At 38.9% G+C, this 20,772-nt stretch overlaps 1 protein-coding gene across 1 annotated transcript in view; it reads right to left on the bottom strand.

The window, feature by feature from the left end:
- OPN5 (opsin 5) overlaps window positions 1-15,032 on the bottom strand; it is a 42,947-nt gene extending 27,915 nt beyond the window's left edge. The window contains exons 1-4 of the mRNA XM_008062681.1: window positions 14,881-15,032; window positions 10,811-10,930; window positions 4,511-4,681; window positions 426-760 (exon numbers count right to left, since the gene is read on the bottom strand). Of these exons, the coding sequence (XP_008060872.1) occupies window positions 426-760; window positions 4,511-4,681; window positions 10,811-10,930; window positions 14,881-15,010 (756 nt within the window). The 5' untranslated portion in view covers window positions 15,011-15,032. The remainder of the gene's footprint in view (window positions 1-425; window positions 761-4,510; window positions 4,682-10,810; window positions 10,931-14,880) is intronic.
- Window positions 15,033-20,772: the final 5,740 nt, after the last annotated feature.

Here is a 20,772-nt window from a genome sequence, read left to right as displayed (position 1 = left end):
GAGAAAGTGAGGGGACAGAGGAGAAAGATACTGCAAAGGCCCAGATAAGCAATAACAAAGTTTAGAAGTTCTTTTTTTTTTTTTTTTTTTTTTTTTTTTTGTTGAGTTGGAGTCTCACTCTGTCACCCAGAGTGCAGTGGCTGCTCCCAGCCACCGCAGCCTCGACCTGCTGGGCTCCGGCAATCCACCTCAGCCTTCCAAGTAGCCGGAATTACAGGCATGCACTGCCACGTCCAGCTAATTTTTTTGATTTGTTGTAGGGGTGAGTGAATTGCCTGAGCCCACGGGTTCGAGACCCGCCTGGGCAGGCGAGTCTTAAAGAATGGAGATTCTAAGTTCTCCTAATCTCTAATATCCCCTATCCTTTTTGCCCTGTGAAGTCTTAAGTGATCAGAAAACATTTGTGTAAATTATAGTACAGTTACCTTGGTCAGTTTCATTTCCAGCACATGGCTACTATGGATCCGACTGTCGAAATGAGCTACTTCTTTGGAAGAGGACTTAACCTTGGCAATGATCTTTACGTAGGAGAACACGATCACAGCCGTTGGGAGCAAGAGGCAGAAGAAGAGGATGTTCAGGATGAAAACCTGGCCCCCTACCGAGGCCTGGGCCAGCCACCAGTCCAGAGTGCACGAGGTTCCGAAGGGCTCAGGTGCGTAGTCCCCCAGACCTACCAAGGGCATGGTAGTCCAGAAGGAAGCATAGGCCCAGATGGCTGCCAGGCAGATGTAGGCGTGCTTTCTTTTCAGCCAAACCCCTGGAGGCGGAAGAAAAGCATTACCCGGATGTAATCTGCCCTACACCCAAATACCTCCCCTCGATCTGTCAAATTCCACCTCCAAAGATTTATTCCATTGAATTCTGGGAAACATGGGCAGATAACTGAAGCCTGAGGGAGAGTGCAGTAAAAGGGGAAAAGTTCCAGAGCTTGGGCCTTTCTCCAGGAGAACACAATTTGAAGAGATTTCACAGGGAAGGTTTTCTCTAGGCAGCTGGGAGCTTTGGAAGGGAGAAGTGACAAAAGCTGGGAAAAGGGTACAGTAAAGAGATGAGAGGATGCTGAAGACAATGGAGGATTGTGGGAAAACATCTCAAAAACATGTGTTACTGAGTCATCCAAGGGAGAATCCTTCTTGGGAGGTGAGAAATCACAAAGCATTGCTTGTGTCTTTAAAACACTCTTCTTCCTAAAAGCATTTGTGTCTCTAATCTCATGTGTCTTCCTAAGAACTTGTTGAGGGGGTGTGGGTGGCTTATGATCATGACACTACGGTGTGAGGTTAAAGTGGTTGACTGTGCCTGGTGATTTGTGAAACAGATTTAGAATCTTCAGCCATTATTCACACACAACAGTCACGCTCACGCAGCCCATGGCAGGAGAGGCAGAGAATCTAGGAAGGTTGCATCATGTTCTGCAAAAGTAATTCAGTGAAGATATTTTCAGGAAGGCAAAAAAATGAACTCTGTTTTTCAGCACTAGTTTCTGTTAACCAAAAGAGAATTCCAAGAGGAAGAAATAGTGCAGTCATCCATGAAAAGCTATAAAGCACTGGCGATCATTTCCCGAAGTTCAACACAACCACCAAAGACAGATCAGCGTGATTTAGTGCAGCAGCCTCCTTAGGTAATTACCTTCACACCTCACTCATCACCTCCAACGAAGAGAACCAGGGAAGAGACTCCTTTCTGCTTTGGTTTTGTAGTAGCAAAGAAGAAATGTCAAAATATTTTCCATAAAAGCCAAATTATTTCTTCAACATACACTCAGGGCCTGCCTCTGCTTACTGTGTGTGAGGTTTGAGATGTCAGTCAGGCTTAATTCTTCTTTGTCTAGTATTTGCTCTTGTTCATGTAACCTTTCTAGATAGTCAATGTTCTTATCGGTAAGGAAGAGGAAATAGAAGCATATTGCTTGCAGGTTTTGATATGGGTTAAGTAAAATATGTAAGGGACCTGCTTTGCAAGCTAGGAAGCACAACATCAATGTGAATTTTTACTTCTGTGTAAGTGTATCTCATCGAGCGCTAACAAAAAATAAAACAGATGATTTCTATACTCTCTTGTCTCCATTTTTTCAAATACCTGGCATTTTGTATCATGAAATGCAAACTTCTCAAACCCAGCCAGATAGGGGTAGCTTGTAGCCACAATATATGTCAGCTCTTGATTATCCATTATAGCGGATAAAACATTGGCACGGGTAGTCACATATATTCACGGGAATGTGCATAGGCATACGTATAAGCATTTATGGTTAGGATTACTTGTGAGGTGTTTTATACTTACATTCGAGTATGGTGAAAGGCTGTCAAGTACAGGAGGGAGTAGATTAGTAGATTGGTTCTGTGTTGCTCCAGAAGTCAGAACTAGGACCAATGGGTGGAGGTTACTGGGAGGCAGTTTTGTCTCAATATAAGGAATAACATTGTAACAATGAGAGCAGACCAATCAGAGAATGGGCTGCCTTGTGCAGTAGTAAGCTCCCCGTCACTGGTCACTGGAATTATTCAAGAAGAGGCCAAAGGGTCGTCTCTCAGGAATGCCTTAAAACAGTTTACCACAGCCGGACTCGGTGGCTCAGTCTGTAATCCCGCGCCTTTGGGAGGCTGGGGTGAGTGGATTGCCTGAGCCCGTGGGTTCGAGACCCGCCTGGGCAGCGAGACCTCATCTCTACAATAAATCAAAAAATCAGCCGGGCATGGTAGCACGCGCCTGTAATTCCGGCTACTCGGAAGGCTGAGGCGGAAGGATCGCCGGAGCCTAGCAGGTCGAGGCTGCGGTGGCCGGGAGCGGCCACTGCACTCCAGTCTGGGTGACAGAGTGAGACTCCAACTCAAAAAAAAAAAAAAAAAACAGTTTACCACGTTACATGGGAGATAGGGGTATATGTCCCCAAGTGACCTTCTAATTCCAACATTCTAGGAAGCTGTGTGGAGGGTTTAATAGTGCATCAGATAAAAGGATGAAACCATACTACTGATGTTCACCCTTAGAAAAAGCTGGAAAATATACAGTTCCCATATGGTGTTACGCCTTGCAATGATTCTGGCAGCGGGCAACATCATTTCTTTAATTGACACAAAGCCTAAACTCAAGAAAATATTTTAAAACAGAGGCATCAAAGTTTAGTATTCCTCAAATACTCTCAAGAAGTTAAACTTTGTTTGCCTTCTTATCTATAAAATCTGTAGTTAAAATCTATTTAGTATGACAAAAAAATAAGTCTATAAAAAGAATTAGACTATGATGTCATCCAGAATATGTATAATTGTATTTTTTTAATCTTATTGGAAATTTTGATTCAAGCTATTTCTATTGGAAGTTTTAAATGTTTAAAAAAGGGGATGCAAATTTTAAAAATGAGTACTGAATCTTGAAGAGGTTGGTTCACGTCCCTCCCCCATGCATGGTTTCCTTGGAGTTTGGGGATTGTAAACTTTTAAAATAAAAAGGAAAATACTACCACATTGAGAGTGTCAGGTCAACTTGATTTTTTTTCCACCTCAATCTCTAGGTCAAACTCTGACCCCATAGTTTGTCATCTGTCTCAACCACTCTAATTGACAAATTAACTATCAAAGCAGCTTTATACAGAGAAAGTCAGTATTACTCCTTGGTTGTACCCGGTTCTAGATATGAGATATAAAGGCCCAAGTACATCCCTTTCAGGTTCAATAAATTCCCAGAGCCCCAAGAAGTAAAAATTCTAAAAATTATATGAGATCATGGTCAAATAATTTAAAATAATTTTTAGAATTTTTGCTTCTTGGGGCTCTGGGAATTTATTGAACCTGAAAGGGATGTACTTGGGCCTTTATATATACACACATATTTATATATATAAATATATATATACTTATATATATACATATAGATAAGGCTCTGAAAACTTATTTTCTGCTTATTTTCTGCTGGCTCACCCTCACCAATTCTCTTAGTCACTCACCTTTCTACCTACCAATATGACAAAAAAATGTTGAGTGATATTTCTATATGTGTTCTTTCGTGCAGGAAGAGCTACAGGAAACTTGGAGATGAACTCTCTAACTTGGAAGTAAACTTTTTGAAATTCCTGGTCTCTGAAATCATAGGGAGCCTGAGTCCTGAGAGAGAATCATAAACAGCTTTTCTTAGAGTTACACTTCCTATGTGGGGAATCAGCCAAACACCTTGGAACTAACATCCTTTCGATGCATCTTATTTCTTTTCTTTGCATGGCAAAACATGATGGAGGCTTACACACTTGATATAAGAAAATGATACTTTTTAAAAGCACTGTAACCAAACTCCAGGCATGACCTATAAAAGTAGTATTAAAAGAAACTTACTTTGACATAGATTAAAATCCTTAAACATACATTAGAACACGGTAGGCTATACATAAAAATACTCTTGATCTCTGAGGTTATTAATAATATTCATTTATTACCTGTGTAAAATATGTACAGATCTGACACTCAATGCACCTAGCTTTGAATATCAGGAAATGAGAAACCTGCCAACTTACCATAAGATAAATAGCAGATTTTCAAGTATCGATCCAGGCTGACAGCAGTCATGGTGATAAGGCTTCCACAGCCAAAGAAAAATCCAGCCCATCCATACCAGCGGCAGCCAATCCAGCCAAACACCCAGCGGTGACAGAAGCAAGAGATGATGGTGAACGGTTTGCCTATAACTAGAGCACCAAGAACCTCCAGTGAAAATTTCCCACCTACCTTAATTCACCTGGCCCCTCCTCCCCTGAAGCACAGGGCACATGTGAATGCCCACACATACCATTGATTGCACAGACTGTCTAGATTGATACAATTTTGGCAATTATTGTTGGATAAACTGAGTCTGAAACTACCCAGAGAGGTTTTCAGTCATTCCAATAGCCAATGATAGTGAAAAGATATAGAAGAAAAATTTTAAAGTAATTATTACTATAAAGAACTGTCTCAAAGAAACCTGGCTTCAGGAAATACAGGAGATGTGACAATAATCTGGTCAATGTTAATGTCTCATTGAGGCCACTCATTTGAAAATCAAGAGAAAGGGCCAATGTATCCACAGTGAAATCTCTGAGAGAAGATTTCCTCTTCAAGAATAATTTTCTACACTGATTTCCTCCCTACAGTGCCCAAGACTCCATATTTTTTCTCCCTCCAATATTAGACATTCAAGTATGAGGATCAAAAGGTATTAATAGAATACAGTTTTTGTACAATGCACTTCCACATTCATTCAACTTCAGAAACTTCATTCAGAAATTGAGGTTCTGCAGAGCAACGGTCCAATGAGTTGGACTCCAAAAATAAAGATAAAAATAAACGAAAGTATTTACATAATCAAATACAACTGGGCAAAGTTACCTGCTAAACACAATTCTTGGCAGTCAAAATTCAGGGCTCTAAAAATTTCCAAAAGTCAGAAGAGTAACTAACTCTGTGTGCTATGGAATTTTCCAAACCTATTCCACCACAGAACCTTGCATACATTACATTAATTATCCTTTAGAAAATGCTGCTCTATGAATGACAAAACATGGTCTCATTTGAATAGGAAGAATTTTTAAAACTAAGATATCTGTCCTGAACTAAATTGTAATTAGTTGTAAGGAACCCTTACCAATGTGTGTAACATACATACATCCTATCAGAATAGCTGCCCAAGTCAGATAATTCAAAGACTGGTGATATATTTCTACATATGCTCATGCTCTACCATTAATTACAGTTTTTAGCTCACTTGATTTATTTTTCTTCTTGTATTACCATTTCTAGGATTTTCAGTACAATGTCGAGTAGCAGTGATCATAGCAGCCATCTGTGTCTTGTGGCTAGCTTTGTTTTATTATATTTTATTTTATTTTATTTATTTTGAGTTGGAGTCTCACTCCGTCACCCAGGCTGGAGTGCAGTGGCATACTCATGGCCACCCCAGCATTGACCTGGGTTCCAGCCATCCTTCCACCTCCGCCTTCCAAGTAGCCGGAACTACAGATATGCCCTACCATGCCCGGCTAATTTTTGATTTATTGTAGAGACTAGGGCTTGCCAATTTGCCCGGGCTGGTCTCGAACCCGTGGGCTCAGGCAGCCTCCCAAAGTGCTGGGATTACAGGCTGAGCCACCGAGCCTGGCCATTAAGTTTTATTAAATGTTTTTTTTTATATTTACTGAATTGACCATAAGGGCTTTATTTTCCCCTCGTTGAATCTGTTAATACAGATTATTAATAGATTTGTGTTGTTGAAACATAATTATATTCCATGAACAAATACAACCTGTTTTAATAATAACTTTACAAAATTGTCTCAAAAAACAGAGGAAGGGGAGAATGGAGAAAAATAAAAGGAGAAAGACAAAAAAGAAGATGCAAAATGGTGATTTCCATCCTTTTTCCTAAGCGAGGCGTTTAGAGTCTGCGTGTGTAGGGCATGGGATTCCTAAAATGAAAAGGGGAACTTGGTTGCTAACACCCGGAGGTAACCTTATGTTTTAGAAGTTAAGTGTCTGTGAAAGGGATTGAGAGGGGAAAAGGAGAGGTGATCTATCAGAGAAAGCCTTAATTAGGGAAGCATGAAAACTAACCGCTGTGAGTTCTGCAGAGGAGTAGATTGAAAGCACTCAAGCAGAAATTAGAAAGTGCGCTGGAAGAGGAAGCTGCCCTGAGTTCCAAGCACAATTGACAGAATAGTGTGGATAACTTTCTTGGAAATTTGAATTTTTCCTGTATGTTTTTACTATTTGGTTTTTTGCTATTTCCTTGTTATTATTATTAATAAATATAAAGACCTTAAGAAAGCCCAGACAGTCTTCCCAGGGAAGCAATAGGATGGGAGAAGATAAAGAAGGAGAAAGAATATGATTCGATTACTAGGAGAGAACCCTGATGGTCCAACAATGTTCATTTGCTCCTGGTTAGAGCCCAGGGAGTCCATGGTGCTCATCTAAGAGGAGTGTGAGTGTGTGTGTGTGTGTGTGTGTGTTGACTGGGAGGTAGGTAGGTCATTTAGAGAGATATTAAGCAAGAAGCGCTCCATCCTCCACTTTCTGTCAATCAAGAAAGATATTTTCTCACCTGTTTTATATATTCAGTTTTTAAGTCACATTCTTTTTGGGGGAGTTGGAATCTCACTCCATCGCCCAGGTTGGAGTGCAGTGGCACGCTCACGGCCACCCCAGCGTCAACCTTTTGGGCTCCCTTCTGCCTCAACCTTCCAAGTAGCCAGAACTATAGGTGTGCGTTACCACGACTGGCTAATTTTTTTTTTTTTTAATTGTAGAGACGAGGTCTCATCAAATTCCCTAGGCTGATCTTAAACCCGCAGGCTCAGGCAATCCACTTGCCTCAGCCTCCCAAAGTGCTGGGATTACAGGCTGAGCCACCGAGCCCGGCCCATGTTCTTTGTTAAAGAAAAATAATCCACTGTTTTTTAAAAAACAATGTTTAGAGACCATCTATTAAAATCTTTTATTTTAATGTAACAACCAGATTTCATTTCCACATGTTTTCTTCCGTTTCTGTTTTTTGTTTGTTTTATTTCTTTTTTCTTGTTCTGTTTAGTTATATTTTATTGAAAAACAATATAGTTATTTTAGTAAATGTTGGATTCAATCTGTTTACAACCAGATCCAGATTTCTGGAATTTAGACAATTTATTCCTTGGGCCTCCTAGAATTTTTTTAACTTTTTAGAAAGCATTTTTCTACTTTTAATTCATGCCCTGCAGCTCTCCCCATCCAGCTATTATATTTGGTCTTCTCATTCCCTAAAAACAATATGCTGAGGATGTACATCAAAGCCTTTATGTGATCTACACAGCAAAAGAAGGTTCCCTAACCTTAATGCATTAGGAAAACTAAGTAGCTGATAGTCACAGCCTTGCAAGCGCTTGATCCCACCATTCCCAGGTGTGCCTCTCCTTGGTATACAAACATTGAAGGGGGTTCCTGTTCAATTGACACATGTTTACTGAGTGCCTTCTGTAAGCTAGACACACTTCTCCTCTGGTTATCTAGACAGTGCTACTCTCTAACTTGCTAGACTGGGCACCCTCGTATGAAGGTCTCCTAATTCTAGCGACTCTTACTCCATCGTAAGTGACAAAACAGTGAAAAAGAACTGTTTGGAGGTCTATTATTATCCAACCTAATTATTCAATGCCTACTATGTAACAAGCACACAGCAAGGTGACAAAGTAGAGATTGTGACTGACACATTTATGTTCTAATAGGGAGCACAGACAGAAACACACACACACACACACACACACACACACGTTTGTTGTGTAAGATGTGGCCTGACAGAATGATAGATAGTGATTGATGCTGTGAAGAAAAATAAGGCAGAGAAAGGAGACAGACAGAAATTGTTGTTTTACATAAGAGGACAGGGAAGACCTCTGTGAGATGTGACATTTAGGTGATGCCTAAGTCAGTGGGAGACGAGCCGAGCAAACATCTAGAAGTCATCTAGATTCAAGGCAGGGAAGACAGCAGACTCAAAGACTTGAGGTGGGTGTCAGCTGTGTGGATGACTAAAGGCAGCAAAAAGACATGTGAACATGACCAAATGGAGTGAAAGCAGTGCCTGTTATGCCTGGAATCCTGATTAGCAAGTTGTTTCTAGCTTTCTTCTAGGGGAGCATTGTATGAACCATTGGGATGTCATCTGGACTGTCTCTCTCCCTCTCTTGCTCTCTCTCTCTCTCTCTCTCTCTCTCTCTCTCTCCCCACTTAGTAGATGCTTCTGAACCTGACTACACGTTAGAATCACAAAAAAGATTGTCTTGTTTGGCTTTGTTTTGCTTTGCTTTGATTTGATTTGCTTTAAACATCAATGTTCAGGACCCTAGCTCCCCAATATTCTGCTTTACTTTATCTGGAGTGAGCCCAGACATTGCATTTTTTTTTTAATCCCAGTGTTATTCTGATATGTGTACATGACTAGGAGTCATTGGTATTTAGACAGCAAGTATTAGTTGCATAGATGTCATACCTCTGGTCTCTAAGATGTGCTGTTTTAAGATGCTTATGATATAATATAATTGAGCAATAAAAAAGTTAAAAAGACAAAATTTTAAGGTTTATTGGAAGGGAAAGTATACAATAGAAGTTGAAAAAAATAATCTGGATTATAGAAAGCTGTCACGTGAAAGAAAATGATTTCTAGCAAATTACTCTAAAAACATAAGCAGAGTAATGAGGTGTTTGTGCAATTCTAGAGCAGATGTACTTGGTTGAAAGCATTTTTGAATGTATCAGACCAAGTTAGGACTATTTTATTCAAGCCTAGTATAATTCAGCCTAAAGCAAGAGTCTGGTGCTATTCGTTGGTGAAGGATGTAGCTGGAATGACAGGTTTCATTCAGACATTTTACGCTCAGTGCCAGGTAGCGTCTTCACGGGTCAGCTGAATGACCTCACCAGGAAAGCCATCGTTTATGTTGCGACACTGCCATCACGTGGCCCTAGACAAAATGGCAGCCAGTTTGCAGCCTCACACATTCCCTGGGAATCATCCAGATTAGTTTCACAGAAAAGGGCCTGGTATGTCATGGTCTTCTTAATGTGTACATGTATGTATTGTAAGAGTTCATGACATTTAAGCCTCTCGGTACTGAGTAAAGCCTTCTCAAACAACCAAGGTCTTCCAAAGTCTCAACAAAAGAACAACATACCTACCGCTGTGTGGTTGTGACTCAATAGGTAGAGGATTATTATTGAGCCTTGTTTTAAAAACCAGCAGTGTCAGAAAAATGCAATTAACAAGAGAGAAACAAATATAAGAAAACATTTTTAAAAGGAGGATTTTGGTGGGAAGCCGCTAACAAGTTTCTGGTGGTAAATAAGATCTGATGTATCCAGTTCAAACACAATTCCCCCAACTATAATAACCTAACACTGTAAGCTAAATAGTAGATGTTGGGATCCAAAGACAGATTAGAGTACATTTACGCAGTCCTGGAATTTTAAAAAGAAAATGAAGAATGGTTTACCTAAAGTCATTCACTTTTTTTTAAAACAAAGTATAGTTAAAGAGAAATTTTATTCCAACTTATGCTTGCTGGATTATCAGAGAAGCAAAAGAAACATTAAAGAAACTAATGGTTCTCGATTCTGGTCACACATTAACTTACCTGGAGATTCTCATTTTAAATATCTTGATGCCCAGGTCGTGTTCTCAATCACTTAAATCAAAATGTCTGTATGAAATCCAGGTATGAGTATTTTTTAATTCCCCAAGTGATTTTTTTTTTGTACAGCCAAGTTTGAGAACCACTGAACCAGAAACTTCCTATGCTTGTCATCAGCCCCTAAGTCACGATTAAATATATTATTGGCGGGGCAGTCCTTCCCTTTTCCTATAGTCAACTCTTGATTGTTTATAACTGTCATTTATCTTTCAAGACTCCACCCCTTCGATGTTTATTTTAAGCAAACTCCCATACGATTTGGAGGGGTATAAGGAGTTAAAACAGTGGCCTGGAGTCCACCTCTTAGGTTCCAATTTATGAATCATTTAACCCGCTACACTTTGAGGGGTTCTGGGTACCACATATTAGTTCAAATCGTGTCCTCAGGCTCTAACATATCTGGCCCTTAGAAAAGACTCAATAAATATCAAATGAATGATCTCTTTAGTCAAACAGCACTCTATTGACTTACCACAAACTCTGAAAAATGATTTGGAAAGAAGAGCAAGTGGGAATGTGGGAATGATTTGGAAGGAAGAGCAAGGGGGTGACCTCTAAGTCAGTGCGTACTTTAGAAGGGGGAGTAATTTAAACCCACAAAGACATGGGGTGTCTATGTTACCTGAAATCCCCAGATCACAGACTGCTAAATTGATAGTCATTATTTCTGCGGGTCTCAGCTTCTTCTTTCGTCTAGAAGACATATAAAGGACATATCCATTTCCGAATGTGGACAGAATCCCTACAAGGAAAAATAAAAATTCCCATTGTTAAAACTAGGATTTAGAGTTCACTCAGATATGAAACACTTCTCAATCTCAAAAATGGACACCATAGATTTGGAGGGTAGTAAGAGGACTCTAAATAAAAATCTAAATTAAGAAGATGAAATAAAAAGCATGAGTTGTGAGTGACAAGCAAGGGATGGGTTGCCTCCAAAGGGACAGGAGTCAGGGATTGTAAGGCTGAACTTACCCAGAAAAAGGACCTGCTAACTTCCCAGTGAAGCTCAGGAGGGTGTGGGAATCCCCATGGTCAGTTCTTGTACTGGCCTCCAGGGTGGAGTGTTTCCCTCAGCCATTTTTATAGATTATTGGCTTTATAGAACTCCCTCCCTCTGATAAATAGGGTTGCCCCTTGGCTCTTGATAAATTCTGAAGATGAAGCCAACCAAAGAGTGTGCCTTCAGTATTTCCGCGGACTCCCGAGGGAGCTCCAGCGTTCAGGAGAGGCAGAGGCCAGATAAGGCTAGCGTAGCCACCTGCAAGGAAAGGGTCACTTCCCGGAGACAGATCCCAGGACTTTCGCCTCCTGAGGAGACATGGACACTGGGTGTCTGGCAGACAGGATATCCTTCAGCTACTACTGAACTAAGTATCAAGGGTAAGTGGGTGACAACAGATAACATGGACACTCCCCCTCCCACCAAGGGGAGAGAAAGTGACCCTCAACCCACAAAAACTACCAACAATGGCAGAAGTGTGTCCCCACTTTTTTCATATCCTTTTATTAATGACTAAGTGACTTTGGCATTACAATGAAACTGTTCAAAAGTTCTTACAAACCCAGTTTAAATCCAAAAAGACCCAATCCCTACTGACTTTATTTAAGAAAAGAATACACCTACTTCCATAGCTTAACATGTAGAGTAGATTTCTTCAGGAATTCTTGCTTCATAGTGTAGCTGTGTATAAATGAGAATCTGGTACAGCTGCCTTTAGTAGTAAGGAATAAGGAGAGTATTAACAGGAGAAACCCAGATTTTTCTATTTTAATTTCTACTCCTCCACCACAATTCATTTTGGGGGCAAAGAAAGAAATGTGTGTTTCGGCTGATGGTATGAAACCACCAGCAACTAGCTAACTGCATTGTGCTCTTAGGAAATTCCGACTCCCTGGAGTCAGAGCTGCTTCATGGTCCATTAAAACCTCTTTAGCTTTCTTAAAGCAGAAGAGGAGGAAATAGAAGAGATTATGGAGTTCTAGAGCAAACCAACTAAAATGAAACTTATGTCTCATTAAAGGAAACCAGCTAACACAGCCCACTGGGAAAGTAAAATGTGAAAACATGGCTTGAAAAATTATGAAACTAATGCCATTTACTTTGTATATAAAAAGAATAAAAGCAATAAGTATGCATATGTATTCAATACACAAGGCTTATTTAAACACCCTTTATCTGTCTACATCTGTTTTGAGACTCTTTTGTTTTCTTACTTTTTTTTCTTGGATTGGCTTTACTAACCTCACTTCATGGGGTTTTACTCAGTGCCAAGAGCATTAGCAAAAAATATATATATATAGTCATCTCTCTATGTGCTGCATGTAAATTATTCCCACAAGCAACCTTATCTATAGATGAGTGTTAGGAGAAAGCACATTTATTTTTAATGCTAATGGAAGAAAAACAAGATTAAGAAGGTGAAGACTAAGCTGGGGACATTTTTATATTCAAAATCCTAGATCCTATTTTTATGAAGGCAAAAAATTGTATATATTGACTGTTAATACACTACTTACAATAAGAGTAAAAGTGTGGAAAGTGGAAAATGGCTCCCTAATTTATTTCTCCTGTATTCCAAACTCATATTAATGTTGTTATGTTCCAGTTTTCTCTAAGACTTCTAATATTTAACAAAGTTCACCAGGAATGTTGTTTATTTTGCTCTGGTTCCTTAAAAACGAATCTGGACATATCTACACAAATTTGTCCAAGGAGGGTGAAAACAAGACACAGGACCAAGCCCAATTTTGGGTCTAGGATAAGTGCAAACCCCTCCAGCCAACCCTCTCCGTACCCCAAATGACTATTCCATAACATACCTTTGGCTCCACCCCTCACACTGATGCTCCCCTTGTTTGGGGACTTTTTTGGACCTCTTTTTCTGGCTACATCACAACAAATCCATTTAAATATGTTTGCGGATTTTCCTTCCAATGCTACATGCATCTGGTGGGAAATTCTCCTGATTTATCCACCCTGGTTGCCTCTCTTCCTGCAATCCTTCATGCTAGGATTGGGAATGGACTAATACCCTTTCCTGTTGTCTGTTGTCTGCAGAGATTTGTCGGGTTAAAGATGTTACTTTCTAATTTATTTATTGCAAGTGATTGAGATATATTAAATTCAAAGTATAAGATACTTATGTTTCTGATAATTGGAAGTACTTAAGTTTAATAAAAATGCAATATGGGTTTTACTACAAGAAATCTTTGGTCCAGCTAAGTGTTTGCCTGTTTCATTCATTGTTCTATTCCCAGCAACTTAAAACAGTGGAAAAAAGTGGTTGCTCAATATATATTTGTATTGAAAGGACATGGGGATCCATTTATAAGAAATAGAATTTAAATTAGTAAAGTACTACCTAACAGTAAAGACAAGGACCCAGGGAATCACTTTACAGCAGAATTCGAGTCAATCGCATGGGTTCCTTTTGCCTCAAGCACTGACCATAGAGGGATATCAAGACTTTTCTAATGAGTTTTGCTATTTCAGGAGGTTAAATGAAATTCTTAGCCAGGAACAAATAGATGAGAGAGGGAGAAAAAGAGAGAAAGGGAAGGAGGGAAGAAGGGAGGAAGAGAGAGAAAGAAACAGAGAAAGAGAGCAAGCTTGACCCAACATCTGAAAAGATTAAAGGCAGACAAACCTAAAGACATAACCCACCTGCACACTGGTCACCCAAATTTAAAACAGCAGTTCTAAATATAAGAAAAGTATTGTAGTTAAATCCTAATTGTCTAGATTAGTGATGTCCAGTAGAAATATAATGTAGGCCAGAAATGCGAGCCACATATGTATTCTAAAATTTTCTCGTAGCAACATTAAACAAAGTAAAAAATGTATAGGTAAATTAATTTGCATAATATATTTTCTTTAACCTAAAATATCCCAAATATTGTGAACTCAACATGTATTTAAATTTCAAAGACTATTAATGAGATATTTTAATATGACTTTTTTGTGTGCTAAGTCTTCTGTAGATTGTATATATTCACACTACAGCACATCTCAGTTGGAAAAGTCACAGTTCAACTGTTCAGGAGCCACAAAGGGTCACTGCATGGGATAGTGCAGTCTAGAAGCAGACACACCCCTTTGTGGACTATCACAAAGATCTTTTGACCCTGGGCTGACTTCCAGTGATCACCCATACATTTTTTTCAACGCTCACCAAGTGACTTAGCTCTGCTGTCATGATGCAACTTTTGTAGAGGTAAGCTCAACATGTCTACCGTCACTGGAGCACTACGGCACCACTGAATTTCCTCAATTGTGAAGAGGCTGAACTAGATGATTTTTAAGTCCATTTGAGTCTAAAACCTTATGACTATATCAAAAGCATTTTTTAAAAGTAAAAGCACTCTGTTTAAATAAGACATCATTGTCATTAATTTTGGTATTTGAAGATAAATCTACTACCAAAGTAACCAAAATGAAATACAGACTCACGGTAAATACTTTTACTATAAGATTTCTTTTGATTATCAATGGGATATTTATCCCTAGCAATATTCATTTCTAGAAAACATGTATTAAATGTCATAATCCCACCCCATCTTCTGCCTCCCTCCCACTCTCTACCTTCACTAAAATATCCACTTAAATGTTGAAATCTTTTTACACAATCAGTATAACAACCCGTGAATTTTCTAAAGCAGCCTTTACACAGAAGAATGAGGGAAGCTTACCAATGATTGTTAGGTAGAAGCCAGCCACTAAATCTGCTTCCCAAGAAAGTTTGGAAGCAAAAGGATCCCCATCTCGAAGGTAGTGTGGTAGGCGCTCATCCTGGGGCAGGGCCGTGTGGTTTAAGGCCATCCTGTTCTCAAGCCACCAATGGTCTGAAAAGCAAATTGGTAAAGATCTCAACAGATAAGCCAGCTTGAACCATCTCCTAATCATGGTTCCTGTTTTAAAGCCAAAAGCAAGTTCCCAGGATCATGCATGATTCTCTAATTAATAACTGGTTAAAATCTTAACTTTTTTTTAATGATCCAAACATGTCAATACTCAATTATTCAGTTTGTGAATTATCTAAGCCTGAATTTCTCCTTTGCCCTCTCACACTACCCTCTTTGATCCACTTCACACCTTCCCAGGGCGGATAAAAGGTTAAAAACTATCTGTTTTACTTTTTCTAGGCAATTTCTGTAAAGGTCTAAGCTAGGAAAGTGTATAAAGTGTGCACACCATATATATATATATTAATCTGTCAGAGTATAGTACTTTTTAATTATCTAAATCGCCCAGAAAAGCATCTCCATCAGTTATGCATTCAGTGAGCTTTAGAGTTTTACTAAGGAAAGAAATAGGCCATTGAGTACAAAGGAACATGGACATTTCACTAGATGAGGCTAAGAGCAAGGGAGGTTGTCCAGTTAATCTTGAAATCTGCAGTCATTTAGAAAAGTATTCAGCCTGTATTATAATTTACAAGCCTCACCTCCAAGATTAGTTTCTCAAGTTTCCTAGAGCAGAAAGCAACTTTGTTATTTCCCACCATTGCCTCTTCAAATCCATCCTCTCAATTTGCTCATTCATGTTCCACGATGAAATCATGAACAATGAACTCTAAATACACAGATCTTTGTACTGTTTCTATTGAATTTTGGTTTTGATAGGTTTCCCGAAAATCTTTCATGGGCTCTCAGCAAAAATAAAAGTCATATATAACCTTCATCCTGAAACTTGGAGCGGTGTGTTTTTCCTGAGATAAAGCCCACTGCTGAGGTCACAACTTCCTTTGGAGTGATTGTTATCATTTGTTTTGAAAGGGAATAAATATTAATGGGTATGTTTCAATCTCCTTTTAGATTGCTTATTTCAAATAGAACCAATAGATGTCACTATTCAGCTCTTTAGGAAGCGATTTGGAGCATCGTATTTCAGACTGCAAGTGGAACAGAGTTGTGTGCCTCACAGGTGGTGACAGGGTGACCAGCAGATTATGTAGTCAATCCTCACTTGTACCCCACATCTCTATAATAAAATAAAGAAATAAAATTTCAAAAGATGTAATTCAACTTTGCAAACCAATTTAACACCTTTCTAACTGCCAATTTACAGCTTACAAGGAACTTTTCAAGAGACTTGTGACACTCTCTGTGGAAGACTGGCTGAAACGACTGTCTCTTTCCACACACAGTTGGAGGACAGTCATGTGCTAATGTTCACTCAAAATCCTTCTCCTGGGAGCTATAGAAAGTCATAGAGAAACTGGCTGCCAGCCCAACCTTATCTCAAATTTCGTCTTTACCTTTCAAACTCCTGATTCTCCTTTGATTGCCCCTTCTTCTGGTAAATTCTCTTTCCACAGATACCCCATGCCCCTTGGATGTTCAGTCTTGTCCTTCACTTTAGATTCGGAATCATAAGATGAGGGCTGAAGTCCAGTTTTGATACCCACCCTCTGATTTTGAGCAGATTATTTAAACTCTCTGAACCACAATATCATCTGTAAAATGGACAATCTCATCCTTACTAATCATTCGTGCTAACTGTGGGAACAGTAGGATATTGAATTTGAAAGCACATTTTAAGTGGGTCTAGTTATTACATACTGGAACACCTACTTTTCCCAAACTTGCTTGTTCACCAAGATATAGCAATTGTATAATAGATTGCCAGGCTGGGCCTGGTGGCTAATCCCAGTTATAATCCCATCACTTTGGGAAGCTGAGGTGAGAGGATTGCCTAAGCCCAGGGGTTCAAGACCAGCCTGGGCAATTTGGCGAGATCTCATCTCTGCAATAAATCAAAAACTTAGCCAGGCGTGGTAGTGCATGTTTGTAATTCCAACTACTTGGAAGACTGAGGCAGAAGGATTGCCTGAGCCCAGCAGGCTGAGGCTGCAGCGGCCGTGAGTGTGCCACTGCACTTCAGCCTGGGCCACAGAGTGAGACTCCACTCAAAAAATAAAAACAGAGAGCCTCTGGGCCCTGTGCTAAATAAATTTATGCTTGTGTATTAATTCAAGTATTTACTGAACATCTCCTATAAACCTAGCAGTACAGGTAGGACATTAGAGATTTGCCATGTTACTTAGACTTGAGGATAACTATCATTCTGGACAAAGAAAAGTTGCAACTAATGGTCATAAAAAAATAAAACAATAAAATTCTGCCTTATTTGGTTTTAGACAATAATCTTTAAAGCAAGAAAATAATTATATTTTCTGAGAAATTTAGCTAGAGTGTGTGAGTGTGTGTGTGTGTGTGTGTGTGTGTGTGTGTGTGTAGTGTCACAAGTTGTCCTTCCTATAACTGAAGGTCCCCAGGTCTTGTCACAACCTAAGACAATATGATAATAGTGATAGTATAAAATTTCACCCCAGCTCCCAAGAGGCTTTAATTAGCAGTGGATATATAGAGAGGATATTTTCTTTTTTAAAAAAAAAATTTATTTTAAAGATGTGGAGTACAATTCAGGGTTAGGTATAGAAATGTTCATTATGCAGGTACTCTTGTTGATGAGGTGTGCCCCCCGCCAGGGGCAGTTTCCCACTACTGCCAATCCTTCCCCCTTCCTTCCCCTGGCATATGGAGGGTATTTTTAGTGAGGGAATGACATGAGCTAAGATTTGGGGGCAAAAATGAAGACAAAGTGTGCAAGGATTAGAAGAAAACTGGCTCTTTAGGAGAAGAGTCCATGATAGTGAGAAGTGGTAGCTATCTTGGCCCAGCAAAATGGGATCTTGTTCTGTAAAACCTAGACTGTCTGGCAGAAGAGTTACTTTTGGCATATCACATGTGGGTTTATTTTTTCTGGATCTACTGATCAAAATTTGTGCTATTGTTCAAGTTTGGAAATAAAATATTTGAAAATGTTTTCAGTTTTTTTCAAAAACACAACTTAGTTTCCTGAGGCAATTTTGTTGTGATGCTAGTTCATTATAAATGCAGAATTAGACTTTTTGCCAAAAGCAGGTTATAGCAATGTGACCATCATAAATATTTCTGAAGAACAATACCAACTGTACTACTTAAAAAGATAAATATGACATACACTCATGGAGGCATTTGTTCAGAGATCTGTTTTAGATCATTTATTTTCTTAATATTGAATGTGCCTGAATTACCTCTGTATAAATAAAATAAGTTTGTTCTCTTGTTTTCTTCCCTCTTTTACCTCCTGTGTTTGAAGACTGCTACTGCCCATCATGTCCTGCCTGTCTTACCAGGTGCTCAGGATCCCTCACTGCTACAACCCCAGTTCCCTGAAACAGCAGCCTATTATCAAAACCAGTGGTTCTCAACTGGCTACACACCTGAGCCACTTGTATACTTATTTTTGCTTTTTTGTCTGTTATTATTGTTATGTTTGTGTACTAGCTGCTCTTTAGATGGCATGGTCTGAGTGCAGCTTCCGGAAGCTGTGATAGCTACCACAAAAGCATTTCCAAGAGTATCTGATAGTACATAGAGTTTGCCAAATAGCATAACCATGGAAACTTTCTTTTCTTGCAAATGCTGCATGGCACTAGTGCTCAGAAAGATGACATATGTGGGGAAATGCTGCTTTATTAAGACTGCATTAAAGAATAAAGAATTAAAATAACACCTCCATAATAGGGAATTCTAAAAGTAAATTGCACCTAGAAACCCTGAACTTTAAATAGAAGGGAGAAGCTTTGGTCGCTGCTGAAGTACTGCCCAGCACTGGAAGTGCTTCTTTGATGAGGCTCCTATGAGGGGTCTGGAGGAAAGTATCTTGTTTAAAGTGGAGAATAAAATAAAAGACTTCTCAAACCTCCCCCTGAATTTATGATGTGGTACAACGATATCAATTAAACTTCCTGGAGAAAGTTGCATGTTAGCATAATCTTTTAAGCAATAAAAGGTTCTCTGCTGCTCTCACATCTGCTAATCAATGGTCTTTTTTACCATAAATAAAACTTCCTAAGACTGTTCTCATAATGGCTTATAACAGAAAAAGTTGAAAACCCACTCCTCAACACCCATAAACATCTTAAATAACTTTTGAGTAACTAGAATTAGCCAGGAAAAAAAATCCTCTAATTCCATAATAATAATTAAAGGATAACATGAGACATAGCCAGAAATTCTTATGACCAAACTAAATAGACCTGCAAAATAGCTTTAAGCTGACATAGAAAAGAGAATAGCACCGGTCACCTCCTAAGAAGAAACAAACACAAGTTAGTATCAAGGGAAATAATCCAATTCTGTTCAACTTCATCTGGTCTTAAAGTTATCTTTTAGAAATATTAGGTAACAAATTTCCCCTTGACGTGCTAAATTTTCTCCACTTTAAAGCAGGAAATAGTAAAAAGCATGAATATTGTGGAAAGCCATTTATGCAAAGTGTCTGAAAGCTTCCTGCCCCAAATGATCTTCCCCACTGGCCTGCTCTGGCCTTCAAAATTTTTACCTTAAGGCATTGTCACCACAAAGTTTCTTTCTAGAGATATTTTATCTGAGAACACAAGATTTGAATCTACCAGCACCCATGAAAACTTGAAAATAAAGAAAATACAAAGGAGCGTATGTAATTAGTTACTTGACCTTGCAGAAGCCAACAAACCTGAAAACAGTCATGACGTGGCATAGAGGAGGGAGTGGGAACCATGTAATACATAGGTCTTTCTGAAAGAACATGGAAGGCCATGAAATATCCAGAAAGTTAACAAAGAAACACCTAAGAACTATAGAAAGGATGTCCAAGAAAGATGAACAGCAACAATTGAAGTATTCAAGCTCTAGGATTAAAATCTGCCCAGTGTAAGCCTGATAAAATGTAAGCAAGAAACACAGTTTATTAAAAATTTGGAGTTCTATAGATGGTCTACATAGGTCTTTATCAAATAGTTGATTGCCTGTTTTTACTAAGGTCTAAAAGGATTACCCACAATAAGCCTATTGGGTTGTGGTCAGATTCTTTTTTACATTAACTCCAGAAATGTGTGTCAGCCCCTAGGCTAGTGTCTTATGACAACTCAGAACTAAGCTTCCTTTTACCACAACCCTAGTGGGTCAGTTAGCATGGGCCGTGACTGTGTGCAAAAGGACCCTACTGAAGACCAGCAAGTAGAGTTTTCCTCTAGCTCATTCATTCTAATCTCTCCACTATCTCTTTCAACTTCAAGCTTCACCCTCCCAATTTGAGCACCACAGTGGTTTCATGCATCTTCCCTTTCCTTTCCATCAAACTCTTCTCAAAATAACAAACAAACCAAATTGAATGAATAAACTTTACTGAAATAGTAAGATATTCATAATACATTTTGTCAGAAAAGCTAATTATCAAAGAGTTAGGAAACTTTTATAAGTGAAAGAATAGTATAAAGAAAGATATCTAGAAATATATACACCAGTAGGTTAAAACTTATTTCTATTATGTATAGGGATAACATAGTTATAACGTGTAATGTTCTTAGGAGTAATCTTTCTTTATTTTTTATTTGGAGGAGGAGGGTACTAGGTAATATGAGCATTTTCTGACTTTTTAACAATGGTGTATTACTTCTTGCAATATTTTCTGCGTTTTAATAAAGAATTTGTTGAAGATGATTTATAACATGGGTGAAACTGAAACAAACATCCTTTCATTTATTCATATGA

Source organism: Carlito syrichta, unplaced genomic scaffold (assembly GCF_000164805.1).
Source record: "Carlito syrichta isolate Samal-C Ts95f unplaced genomic scaffold, Tarsius_syrichta-2.0.1 Scaffold305794, whole genome shotgun sequence".
NCBI classification, from domain to species: domain Eukaryota; kingdom Metazoa; phylum Chordata; class Mammalia; order Primates; family Tarsiidae; genus Carlito; species Carlito syrichta.
Note: the sequence above shows the minus strand (reverse complement) of the source record. Positions and strands in the feature narration are given on the sequence as shown.